The sequence below is a fragment of the Drosophila virilis genome, chromosome 5, assembly GCF_030788295.1.
Source record: "Drosophila virilis strain 15010-1051.87 chromosome 5, Dvir_AGI_RSII-ME, whole genome shotgun sequence".
Taxonomy (NCBI): domain Eukaryota; kingdom Metazoa; phylum Arthropoda; class Insecta; order Diptera; family Drosophilidae; genus Drosophila; species Drosophila virilis.
Window position 1 is genome coordinate 8,993,961 of NC_091547.1, and position 13,540 is coordinate 9,007,500.

Below are 13,540 nucleotides of genomic sequence, written 5' to 3' on the forward strand. Positions count from 1 at the left end.
GAAATGATTTAAGGAACAGGAGGATTTCATTGTGCACTTACCGGCTGTGGTGTCCAGTGAGTCGAGCAGCTCGTTCTTGAGCGCCTCGAGCTCCTCGCTGAGATCGCGACGCAGTTTCTCGGCCTTGCTGCGCGCCACCTTCTCGGCCTCGAGATCCTCTTGGATCTCGGCCAGCTGGGACTCGAGCTCACGCTGCGCCTTCTGTGCGGTGGCTTTCGTGGCGGACTCCTCGTCGATGCGCATCAGCGTTTGGGTGAGCTCCTCCTCGCGCTTGGCCAGCTGCGCCTGCATCTCCTCCACCTGGATGCGTCGCTCGTTCAGCTGCTCCTTGAGATCGGCCACCTCAGTTTCGATCTTGCGCTTGGTGCGATCCGATTCCTGGCGCTGCTGTTGATCCTTATGCATGCGCTCCTCCAGCTCGGCGATGGTCGCCTCGTGCTTGGCTTTCAGTTTGGCCAGGTGCTTGGCCTTCTCCTCCTCCTCGGCCAGGGTTTGGGATAGATCGTTGGCGCGCTCCTCGAGCAGTTTCTTCTCCTTGAGCAGTTTCTGGTTTTGGTCGTCCGTCAGCGCCAGCTCCTCTTCGTGCTTCTTGATCTTGGCGTCCAGCTGCACCTTTTCGAGCTGCAGTTTTTGGCGTGCTGCCTCCTCCTCCTCGAGCTGCTCCTCCAGATCCTGTATATGCAGTTCCAGTTTCTTTTTATCGCCGCCCAGCGCCAGCACACGTTCCTCTTCTTCCTCGATGCGCGCCTCCAGCTCCTGCATCATGTCCTCCAGCTCCTGTTTGCGTGCCATGAGACGTGAACGTGACTCCTCCGCCTCGGCGCAGAGCTCAATCTCGGCCTGCAGCTGCTCGGCAAGCGTTGTCTTCTCGGACAGCGCCTGCTGGTATTTACGCTCATATTCCTGCGTATTTTTGGCCAGCGTATCGAGCTTCTCGCGCACCTGTTTCAGCTCATCCTCCTTCTGCACCAGCTTCTCCTCCTGCTTGGTCACCTCCAGCAGGGGCTTGACCTTGGTATAGAGACGCCACCATTGCCAGTTGCGCAGCTTGAGGTAGGCGGCACAGTTGCGTTGAATGATGCGTATGGCGTTGAGCTGCTGGAGACGCTTCTGATAGTTGCGGCGGGCAAGGAAGCCGCGACAGAACGCCTGGAAATTGACAATTAAATCGGAAATCTTGAAATCGCGCTCCTCCTCGAGATGTGCCAGCACACCGGCGCGGAAGAAGATCTTCGATTGGCCAACACGATACAGATTGGAGTCGAGCTCCAATGCCTGGATCATCTTCTCGCAGGCCTTCTTGCCGTCCATAAAGCCCTTGGGTATAACATTGGGCGTGAGCAGTTCGTAGCGTTGCCTGAACTCCTGGAAGGGTATGCGATTGGGGAAGCCCTGGCGACAGATGCGTATACCCTCGAGGACACCATTGCAGCGCAATTGGTCCAGCACCAGGGGCGCGTCGATCTTGCCAGCGCGCTTCTCGTGATTCGGTATGATACAGCGCACAAAATTCGGGTTCGTGTTACGCAGCGTGTCCATCAGCTTGGCCAGCTGTTCCTTATACAAATGCGACACGGTGCGGAACATGCCCTTGCGCGTGCGCGCCCCAAATTGGGTATCGGTTAGCGCCTGCTGTGCCATGCCGACTATTTCCGCATCCTTCCAGATGTTCACAACAAACGGATCCTGCGATGCCTGCAACAGCGACACAATGTTCTCGTTCAACGGATCCATGTTCTTCATTAGCCACTTGGCCGCCGAATAGTCCACCCGACCGGCATAATGCACAATCGCAAAATCGGCAACGCCGCGAAAATCGGTCTTCATGAATTTCGGATGCATCGAATGCGCCGAGACGAGCTTGTCGACAAAGGTCTTGTCCGTTGCCTTGGGGAACCAGCACTCCTCGTCCAGCAGCGCCATAATGCCACCAGGCTTATCGATCAGATCGATTGTGGGCTGCAGATCGAGTCCGAAATCGATGAACTTCCATTCGATGCCCTCGCGCTGATACTCCTCCTGCTCCAGTATGAACATGGTGTGATTGAAGAGCTGCTGCAGCTTCTCGTTCGTATAGTTGATGCACAGCTGCTCGAACGAGTTCAGCTCAAAGATCTCAAAGCCTGCCATGTCGAGTATGCCAATAAAGGAGGCGCCCTGACGCTTGGTGCGATCCAGCGACCGATTGATGCGATTCACCAGCCACTTGAACATGCGCTCGTAGCACGCCTTCGCAATGGCCTCCACGGCGAACTCCACTTGCTCCTTGGTCTGGGCCTTGGTCACAAAATCGCGACCCACCTTGATGCGGGGCGTGAGAAAGGCGCGCGTCATATCCGTAACGCTCAGGCCAAGCAAATGGGCAATCTTCTGGGCGACCGTGTTGTCGGGCAGCGTGGCCTGATCGTTGTTGCGCTCCTGTCGGAACTTCATGCTGCTAAAGAGCAGGACGGCGCTAACGATGCGGAATATCGAATTGAAATCCTCAGATGTCATGCCCATGATGTTCATCGATTTGACTGTCGCCTGGAATTCAGCATAATCATCGACGCCGGGCACCGGCAGCGTGCCGTTCGAGAGGAATGGATACGATTTAATGTCGTCGAGTATGAATTTCTCGCGCTGCTCCGGCGATGCGCCCGCCAGCAGCTGATAGAATATATGGAATGTACGTTCGTCCTTCGCTTGACGAATGGCACGCGACTTCTCCAGCAAATAGGTCTCGATATTGGCGCCCGATATAAAGCCCGATGCATCAAAGTTAATGCGTATGAATTTGCCCTGCAACACAAATTTATATTAATCAATTGCCTTTACTTCGATTTTTTTCAATTTGCACTTACAAAACGCGACGAGTTGTCGTTCTTGACCGTCTTGGCATTGCCAAAGGCCTCCAGTATGGGATTGGCCTGCAGCAGCTGCTGCTCCAGCTCGCCCTGTGAATAAGTCTTGGATTAATAAGATGTTTACAAGTCTTTTCTTTTTCTCTTGGTTAGCATTAAAACACATAACACAAAATGCGACATACAACATTTACAGAGACGCAGACAACAAAAATACTCTAAATTAAGATGTTTGTTAACAATAAGAAAAAAGCGGCACATGCAAAAGAAGCTAGATATGAACACAGAGCCTACACATGGATGGACATGGCACAATTTCCTAGGCTAGTGCAATGCGATCGCCTCGAAGATCCTCCAAGATTCTCTTGAATTAGAGTCTAAACTCTGAGAGGGTTTTCTCTAGCTGACTTCAGTAGAAAGTATTCTATCCATTAATAATTGTTCTTGATCAAAACAAAGATCAAAATTTTATCTTCAATAAATTCCAAATATCTTTTACCTTTTACCACAAAAGACTTGTTTTTATAATGACTTAAGGAACTTAAGAGTTCAAAGATCGCACTTCTAGCACTTAATATAATGTAAAGTAATTCTGAGTTAACAAATGAAATTCTTTTATATATTCTATTCTATTCCGTTCTTGTATCTATTCAATATACTGTTATCTATTCAAAAATGGTTTCTTTTGAGTTTACAGATGAAATTCTTTAATTCTATCCCATTCCATAATATTCTTTTATTCTCCTCTATTCAAAAAATTTAGTTTCTCCGATCTAGTCCCTTGCACATAGCATCTGCTCTTATTTTTATATTTTAACAGCAAGTCGAACTTCTTTTCAGATCTTATCTTTCGCATGATGCACCTTTCTCTCATCACAGCTAAAATGCCAGCGCAGGGATCACTGATCTACATGGTAAACAATCGCAGATCTTCTAAACATGGCTAGCTCTGGAGAATTGTTTCTCAAATTAGGTTATCTATCGATCGCACTGCACTTGTTGAACGGATACCCCTGTGGGCTGTTTTTACCTCCACCTCGGGCATATCAACAACAAGACAGTCACAATGCGCCTCAGTTAGACCCTCCAGCTGCATGATCGTCGTCGAACCGAGATTATTGCTTGCCTCGATGTTATTCCTACTGTGCACCATATTACCAAATATATTATTGACATTACATTTGACCTTAATGTATTTATTCGTGTTCACCGAAAAGTTCTGCAATTACGGGGGGTTTATGTGGTTAGCTATAGGTAAAGGTAAACGCATTGGGTAGCAGCTGGGCACAAATTGACTCTGTAATACTAGAGCTCGGCAAAGAAATAAAAAGAAACCAAGGCAAAGCCCATGCATTAATTGAAATAAGACTCTAGTTGGGTATACTTTATATGTACATATTGATAACATTTCTTGGCAACATGAAGAGCATACTTTACCGCAAATGTTTCTTGATGACTACTCTAAATATGCGTAGCGTGAGGCGCAAGGCGTTTGATATATATATATATATATATATATATATATGTGGATAGCATGAGGGGGCGAGGAGTTGGAGTAGTAATAAGTAACAGGGCACAATTGCGATTAGAATTCAATTAATGAGCATGTTTTATGGTTGAGATATTCAGACTTTTTTTTTCGGAATGAAGCGAGAATCAACAAGTGAAGAGTTTTAGAAGAACAAAAATTGTGGAATATTCTCGAGCATTGAAATGAAAATGAGCGTAAACAATGGAAAAGTAAAAGTGAACCACGACACGGCCGTAGTTTAAATATTCTTGCAGATCTATTGTACGAAAATAACTAACTTCTATATTATAAAAGTGATTAGCATAAGAGTTATGTCGGAACATTCCTGCAGATCTATAGATCTATCCATATACGATAATATCAATAAGCTTTTATATTATCTGTGTTATAGAAGTTTCGCTTTTTCTATCAGAGCATAAATAGATCACACATTTTATTTTGCTTTATTGATAAATAACAATACCCACTATTTAATTGTAAGATCCTTCCATGGCAGGACAGACGGACAGATAGACAGACAAGGTCAGATCGATTTTATGGAGTTGCAGATGCCTACTTCTGACTGTTACATAATTGAAGACAAAATCATTACACCCTCTACCTCACCATTAATGGGCATACACAGAAAAATAGTTCTGCAAGAGTTTAAATTAGGATTACAAACAAATGTCAATCGAATTGTTGATAAGAACAGAATAGACAAATAAAATATGTTAATTTAATTTGTTGATTAATTTGCATAAATGCTTTCATTTTTCGTGATCGAATTTTGCATACTTACAATCAGCACGGCAGGATGCGGCACCTGTTCGTATATCGGTAATTGGGTTGTGGATTTGTTGGATTTGTGGTTGTTGTTTGTTTAATTTGATTGAGTTGCGTGGATTGTGTGTGTGTGTGTGTGTGTGTGTGTGTGTTGATTTGAAGTGTTTTTCGTTTCATCGATTGATATGTACAAAATAAATGTAATTTAAGCATATATTTTATACAAAATGTACAAATTGTGTGTTTTGAGAGAGAGAGAGTAAAAAAAAAGCAACAACCAGTCAATTGTACAACAACAACACCAGCAAACAAAAGTAGTGTGTGTGTGTGTGAGTGTGTGTGTGTGTGTAGGTGTAACGTTTGCACATGAAAATAAATAAAATATAATTAATAAATATAGAGTAGAAATAAAGTAAGCCTTTAGCTAAGCTAAAACTTAGTTCTACTTATTAGATAAATAATAATAAGAGAATATATTTATATATATAAAAGTGTAACAAGAAGAAGAAAAAGTAGAACGAATATTAATATACAATGCGGCAAATGCAACCAGCGCTTGTGGCAGCAGCTTTTCCCGATTCCAATTGGAATATGTGTGTACATTTCTAATCTTTTACCTGGAAAAACTATGCTTATCAGACGCATTGGTTTTTTTTTTTACCCCATGTGAGAACATGAACTAATTTCTAATCATATACAAGTTTGTTTGTTTTTGTTTTTTAAGTTTCGTTTCTTTCTCATATCAATGATGATTCAGTTTCTCACAATATCAGCGTCTATTTATGGCCAAAATAATCATAATTAATGACAGCAACAACATCTGTTTGCACTTCAATTTGGAGGCTGCCTTTTAGAGTTTGTTTGCAGCTTAGCACGTTTTGGCCAAGCCAGACAACTCATATAAGGCTGTAAAGCAGCAACAGCAACAACAGCAACAACAACAAGTCAGGGGCACGGGCCTTAAAGGATTTGTTGGCAGCACATTTAAAGCCAATTATGGCAGCTATTTCAAAAATATGAAACAACAACTGACACAGTTCTCCAGATGCCAGATGCGTGTGCATCTCACAAAAACCCCAAATAACTTTAGATAAATAAATAAATTAAGTAAAAAACAAAAAAAAAAAAAAACAAGCATACTCTACCAACTGGTTGGCCCTGACGCAATTGCAAGTGATTTAATTTTCAATTCTCTTTCATTTTCAATTGTCGTCGTTGTGTATTGGGCGTGGCGAGGGGGCAGGATGGGGGCGACGAAATGGGCAGGGGCAACCCTTCATTTTGTTGACAAGCGCAATTAAATTTCATTTTCGGTGTTTATTTTATGATTGTAAATAAAACGTAAAGTGCCAGCTGCCGCTCAAATCTAACCAAAAATTTCTATGCTCTACGTTTTGATAAGAGAATTTGAAAAAAACGAGTAAGTAGGCACGCCGCAGACCTGATACCCTTTCAGACATTCCCCATTTGTCGATATGTGAACATCGCGAATGTTGAACAGATTTTGATGCTGTTCTACTATATAACTTTAATATATATAAAAACTGATAGAAAAAGAAAGTGAATTAAAAACACTTTTTAAGTCTATCTTTAAAGAGTTTCTTCTTGAGTTTATCTTTAAAGATTTGCCTCTTTTTTTTTTGTCTAATTACTTTTGTATTAATTTATAGTCTGATATGAGTTTAAACTAAATATCATACTTGACTTTAAAAACAGGCTTAAATGATTTCAGCAACAAATCAAAACTATGCTAAATCTGCGAAATTTATAGCTATTTTTTTGTTGCTGTCTAAGACTAAGCACAAATCCGAGCACAAATCATATCTGCGGCAGTTAATGCCCCGCTCTGGTGTAGGGCACAACAAATAAAGTAATTTGTCAGCAGCCATCAAATAACTTGCGCTGCACACGAACATATATATATATATATATATGTATATGTATTATCTCGACTGGGCTATGTTTTGTTGTGCGCCTGATTAATGAAGTGTGCGGCGTAGTGTGCGGCGTGGTGTGTGTGTGTGTGTGTGTGTGTGGAGGGTTGTGGGGCCCATTGTGCTACTGGGGATCTGCCAAGCCAAGTGGCAGCCATATGCGCCACGCTATAATGCTGCATATATGGATAATACTCGCCTCATGGCGGCTAGGTGATTTAATGACATTACATCAATGCTAAGTGCAACATTTGTTGTGCGAGTGTGTGTGTGTACTCAGTTGCATTTGCGGATCATAGCTCGTAACTAGAGACGGACAGCAGCTGGGAAAACGTTTTCATTGAACACCACAAAAAAAACAACAACAACAATAAAACTGACAAAGTAAAAAGTGATTTAAAAGCGCAACGAGGCGCGACTAGCGAGATGCCCTGTAAAAATGCTGAAGCTGCTCGATGATTTCCTAGATATAATAAATAAATGACGACAGCTACAGCTTGGTAAGATCAAGACTCTTCGTATTCGCTATGCAAATGAAATACATAAATTCTAACTAGCTGCCCCATATGCTCTTCGCTGCCTGCCCCACTTTGTTATTACAGGGTATGCGCAACACCCACAAAGCGCACTTGTTGGCGGGCGTATAAAAGCCGCAGTGCCGACACAAAAAAAAAAGGTATTCGAATGCCTGATTAATTGTAAAACTAACCATATTAACAATAACAATAACAATAACAATAAGCGGCAATAATTATAATAAGCACAACTGACTCTCTCTCGCGCCACGCCCACGCGGCGTTGCATTTGGCATTGTGAAATCGTTGATGTAAATATATAGATAGTTTTTTTTTATTTTTTTGTATTTTTCATTGGATTATCTTTGAGATACTTACCGCACCGGAGCCCTTGGGCTTGGAGGCAGCCACATAGGCCAGAAACTGTATGACCTTCTTGGTATTCTCCGTTTTGCCAGCACCCGATTCGCCAGTACACAAAATCGATTGGTCTTCGCGATCTATGCGAAAAAAGTAGTTTTAATAAGGCAGCTCTTTGACAAAGCAAACTCTTTATAATATTATTAATAATAATCATGATGAAGATATGCAAAAATGGGTCATTTAATTACAGCGTCAAGCGACAACAACAACAAAATTGCTGACAAAGTTTTTGTTTCTGCTTTTTTCTCTCTCTCTCCCTCTGAGTTTCTCTTTCTTCTCCCTTTTTTTTTAAAGTTATTTTTTGCAGCGATTTTTTGTTTAAGCACAGCTCAGCTTGAAATTTTTGTTGACCCAAATTCAAGTTAGCTGCACAAAAAAAAAGAATGTAAATGGAATTGCTAGATACCCTGTAAATGGAGCTTAAGTATGCAAACGCATCTTCCAATGCGCTTATATTACATACCAATGCGTATACACATACATATACACATATATATACACATACATTAGCATATATTCTTGCGTACATCTTAAACAATCCTTGAAAACATCCATACATCAGCTGGAGTATGATTGACGATTGATACTTATTTCAGCCTCAATCTTATTTTAAGCAATATCTTAAACTTGCTTTAGAAGAACGATGACATTCAAGAATTGTTGAGTAACAATAAAGTTTAGTTAACAATAATTGAGACGGTAGCAAACTTTTTTACAAGTCCAATCAAACTCATTATTATTTTAGCTACAGGGTATACAACAAATAAAACAAAGGCGCATAAAATAAATAAAAATAAAAGAAATGAGGGACACACGTTCAATTGAAAACCATTTAAAATAGCGCGCATCTCACAGATACACACACACACACACGCACACACACACACATGAGAGCGGGCGCCACTTGGTGCTCCGTCTAGGCAATCTATCTATCTATATATCCAAAAGCGTTTCGACTGATATATCTGACATTCGTTATAGACATTTAACTGTGGCAGCAAACAGATTGCAGTTAGTTAGCCCAGATACTCGATACACACACACACACACACACACAGGTACTCGCTATACACACACACACACACACCCACCCAAGCTACCTGGGTGCTAGCTGTGCGACTTAACCACAATAAACCGACGACATATCCATTATCCATTGGCTTGGCACAGATTCTTTTTTCGGTTTGCAAAATAAACAAAAAATTGAAATAAAATATAAAAAGAAAAAAAAAATAGATAACAAATTGGCACATAACGACCCCGTACTTATTATGGCCCGTACGTACATATATGGCCATAGATGGACTCTAGTCAGATCTCAGCTTGAATATTTGAGACGTTGCCAAGGCGACGACGCGTTGCATAAGTTGCCACCAAGCCCCTACCACATGCCCCCCCCCACCCCCACCATCTACACAAGCTACACTGATCAACACAAATGGTTTTTTTTTTTTGAAAGCAATGAATAGAGCCATAAAAACAACAACAACAACAACTGGAGATCGCCGCTTAAAATATTGAAACCACATTTCAGCAGCATTTTTTTATGTTATGTTATTTTTTTTATTATCTTCTTCTTCTTCTTGCCATTTATGATTCCTATATTATGGCATTATTTGTGCTGCTTCTTTTTTGTATCTCAATTAAAAGGCAATTTGTTTTTTTTTTTTTTCTTTCTTCGTTTTGGTATTTAGAGCAAAAGTTGTTGAAGCGTTGCGCAGTGCTAACATCGAGATCCCATCAAAAATCAAATATTATTATAGATCAGCGAAATACTTTGATGTCGCCTGCGTGTATTTATGTCATTTGTATTAATTAAGCGACTATATTTGGGGGCTTGCTCAGGCAATACGAAGAATTTGTGTCTATTATAAGCGATAGTTGTGATAATTACCAATTAAAAGCAAATTAAAGTCGAATCCATTTACACAGCAAGCGATAAGCATATACAGAGGGAGGCTATTTATAGGCAGAGACTTTTAACATGAGGATAAATTTTGACAGCTGATTGCAGAAAGCAAGTTAGAAGGCTCAAGTTACTCGCCAAGAAAATAACAGGAGTGGGAGATTGATAAAAAAAATTTGAATACTCGAGTTACCAGAAGCCATTTCGATGAACTGATTCTAACTGAAGATAAAGCTAGATCGACAACTAGTTTGATCTTTAACATTAAGATGAGCTAGAACTTTATCAAGGCTCGACATATAGATAGATCTTTTACTTAAGAGACGTCTGCTAGGTAGAGCTTTGATTGAGACTAATTGAGACCTTTAGTAAGAGTCGACATGCAGATAGAACTTTAGCAAGAGCCGACTACTTAGATAATTTTGATTAGATCTTTGAAGAGATCTTTACTCCAGCCAGATCTTTAGAAACAATCGACTTTTAGCTAGATCTTTAGTGGAAGCATGGTTTAATAAAAGAGCTGATTCTTTTAAAGGAAATAAAAGGCATCAGTTGATTTAATAAACTTAATTATTTTTGGCCATATAAATTATGAATAATATTTGATCCCTTCTCATCTTTATTTAGCTCGTTTAAAACTGGATACTTTAAGGTATTCGAGCTACAATCGGACACGCCTTAATGCATCTGTCATACATCTGACAAAACTGACCCATGGAATATATATTTGCGGCGTTTTTAGTATACCAACGCCTCGAGGGCGTGTCCGTTGTGTCACAAGCAATAAACTTATGACATTGGGCGCATTATGAATTCCACATAAGCAGAAAAGTAGAAAGACAACAAAAAAAAAAAGCTAAAATTAAAATTGCAGTTGGCAGCAGAAACCACAAAGTTGACCACCGACTCGAGTGGACGGCGCGGTGCGTGCTTGGGGCCAATGCCGAGACGAGCTGGAGCAGTTCGAGGAGCTGTTGGAGCTGCTGTCGGGGATGGGCTGGGCTGGGCTGGGCTTGGCGCGTAAAAGCTGTGGAGGAGCCACAAGCCAAAAATAAATCAAAGCAGGCAAAAGCCGCACCCGCAGCTTACACATATTTATATATATTAATTTTCTTTTCTTTTTTTTTTTTCGGTTAAAGTCAAAGTCCAAGTCGTGTGCACGTTTTACCTGGCCAAGCTGGCCGGAGCCAGAGCATTATGAAAATTGTGCATAAACACAGAAATTGATTAAGCGGCAAATATGGTGACAAAGTTCTACACACACACACACATATATATATATATATATATATATATATATTTTAACGCTGCAAAATTGCCAGACGCTGTTTCGAGCTCTAGGCCCAAATATGGTAATGACACGTCTAAACGCAATATTATCAGCGAGCGAGGGGGGCGGGGCTGGTGGAGAGCTCGGAGAGTTGTGCATATGTTTTGCAGCTCTACAAATGACTCATCAAATAAAAAATGCAAAAAAAAAAAAACGAACTCTATAAAAACAGAAGGAGAAGAAAGCGTCTAGCGAAAAGGAAAACCAGTTTTCAGTTTCCGATTAGAAATATATATGCCAAACTCTATATATACTTGCCTATAGATCTTGTTTATACTTATATATATATTTAAGAGTTGTACATAATGATTCACCCGCGTTTCTCTGCATTGCCCCGCTGCAATCGGCGAGGCTTCACTCAATGTTAAAAAAAAAAAAATGTATCTCATGGATTTTTGTTATGTAGTCACGCAGCAATTCGCGGAAACTTTCAGCTCGACGACGCGCTGATATCTTATCAAGGTATTTGGGGGTGCGTTTGCTTTTGTTTGCATTCTGCTTTTCTTTTTAGTTTGTATTTTATTTTGAATTTTGTTTATTTGCTGTCGCCTGGAATTTACTTCGATAAAGCACAAAATTGCGATACACGAGCGTAGCAAATGTTTCTACATGCATAATATAACTTCTATATACTAGATATATATATATATATATATATATATCGTATATAGACTTTGTTATCTTTGGTACTTACCACCCAACATGTTTCTATAGGCACTGTCCGTTATTGCAAATACATGCGGAGGCACTTCGTGTCGCTTTATGCCCTTATACCGTTCCATTATCTTTTCGGTATAGATTGGCAATTTCTTGTAGGGATTGACCACAACGCAGAAGAGACCGGAATATGTCTAAAACAAAAAGATAATTACATTAATAAACGACTCGTACATGGTTTTGACTAAGCACAGAACATGATTAACATGTTTTATTATTCATTCTTCATCTATGCCCAAGTCTCAGTTAATATCGATACTTAATAATAAACATACCCAAAAATACAAATCCACATGCAAATGCTCGATCAGTAAAACACTTGACTTTAATGCAAAATATGCCTGTTGCACATACAAATCCCTTAAAAACAAACATCTAAGCCTGCAGCCTGTACTTGAAATCATGAGAATCGCATAGAAAGGCGATGTTTGTAATGCATGCTCAATGCAATACTAAAAAAGGTTATTATAATAATGAAAGTCGAATTGAATCGCATTTACTTAGAAAGAAATAAGTTTCTCGGTAAGTAGCTATACGAATCAGATTCACGTGCTGATCGGGCCGCATATTATTTTGCATATAAACAAAGTCTACGTATTTAAATACCACTAATTGATATTAAACTCTTTTACAAATGAAGTTAACAAATTAAATCCCGCAAGCATCTCAGACAACAGCTGTGGCAAAGCCATTTGAACATGAGTTGATAGAACATTTGAACTTTAAAACCCGCTTTTAACATATTTTTGTGTGCTTAATATATTTCAAAGTTGAAACATGCAACGAATTAGGCAGCGTCAAGCACAAAACAACAAATCGTTGGATGCTCAGTGGCCTAGTTAATGTTGCCCCAACCAACACACACACTCGGGCCAAGTCTTAAAAATTGGATAGTCGCAGCGCCATAAACAGCAAACGCATGTATCTGTATCTATGAGCGTGTATCTGTATCTGTATCGGTATCTGTATCGGTTTCGGTATCTGCAAGCCAGTGGCCAAACTGGCAGGCGGCAAAGCCCACATACCCTATATACAAAGCATATAGTCGATATATACATAACTGGACTGACTGCGTGGGCACTAAGTATGCGGCTCTTGAACGCTTTTTGTGTGGCACATTTGCCCAGTTATTAAACAAACATTAAACGCAATTTTCGCAGATACAACAATCAGCTAATGGCCGAAAGACCAAAACTCAAATTCAAATTCAAATGCAGCCCACACATAAAAGAGAAATTGAAAGTTGTGAGCTGTAAGTTTTGGGTGCACAAAATGAAAAAAAAAAATAAAATAAAATAAACAGAAGATAGATACAAATTTTGATGAAATTTTTGGTAAAAATGTTTGGATTTTTCAAGTCATGAGTCACGCTTGCGTGAAGAGGCCGGCGGCGGCGGCGGGGCAACGGGGCGGCTTTGTGTGTAAGTTCAGGCAGGCATATGGCCAGAAAAATCACGTCTTGACAATCAGCGAAACAACACACAAACAACAACAACACACAAACAACAACAACAACAGCACAACAACAACAACCTTGTCAGAGGCAGCCAAAAATGGTATCTGTAAATTTGTTGCT

General features: G+C 40.6%; 1 protein-coding gene across 5 annotated transcripts in view; it reads right to left on the bottom strand.

Moving 5' to 3' along the window:
* zip (myosin heavy chain 10) overlaps positions 1 to 13,540 on the bottom strand; it is a 32,853-nt gene that overhangs the window by 4,120 nt on the left and 15,193 nt on the right. For 2 of the 5 annotated variants that reach the window (XM_070209719.1, XM_070209722.1), the window contains exons 4-9: positions 11,942 to 12,098; positions 7,967 to 8,088; positions 5,156 to 5,179; positions 4,281 to 4,304; positions 2,844 to 2,936; positions 42 to 2,781 (exon numbers count right to left, since the gene is read on the bottom strand). In XM_070209719.1, coding sequence (XP_070065820.1) covers positions 42 to 2,781; positions 2,844 to 2,936; positions 4,281 to 4,304; positions 5,156 to 5,179; positions 7,967 to 8,088; positions 11,942 to 12,098 — 3,160 coding nt within the window. Of the gene's footprint in view, positions 1 to 41; positions 2,782 to 2,843; positions 2,937 to 3,873; positions 4,063 to 4,280; positions 4,305 to 5,155; positions 5,180 to 7,966; positions 8,089 to 11,941; positions 12,099 to 13,540 lie in introns of all 5 variants that reach the window. The other 3 variants (XM_032436151.2, XM_070209720.1, XM_070209721.1) reach the window with 3 other exon arrangements.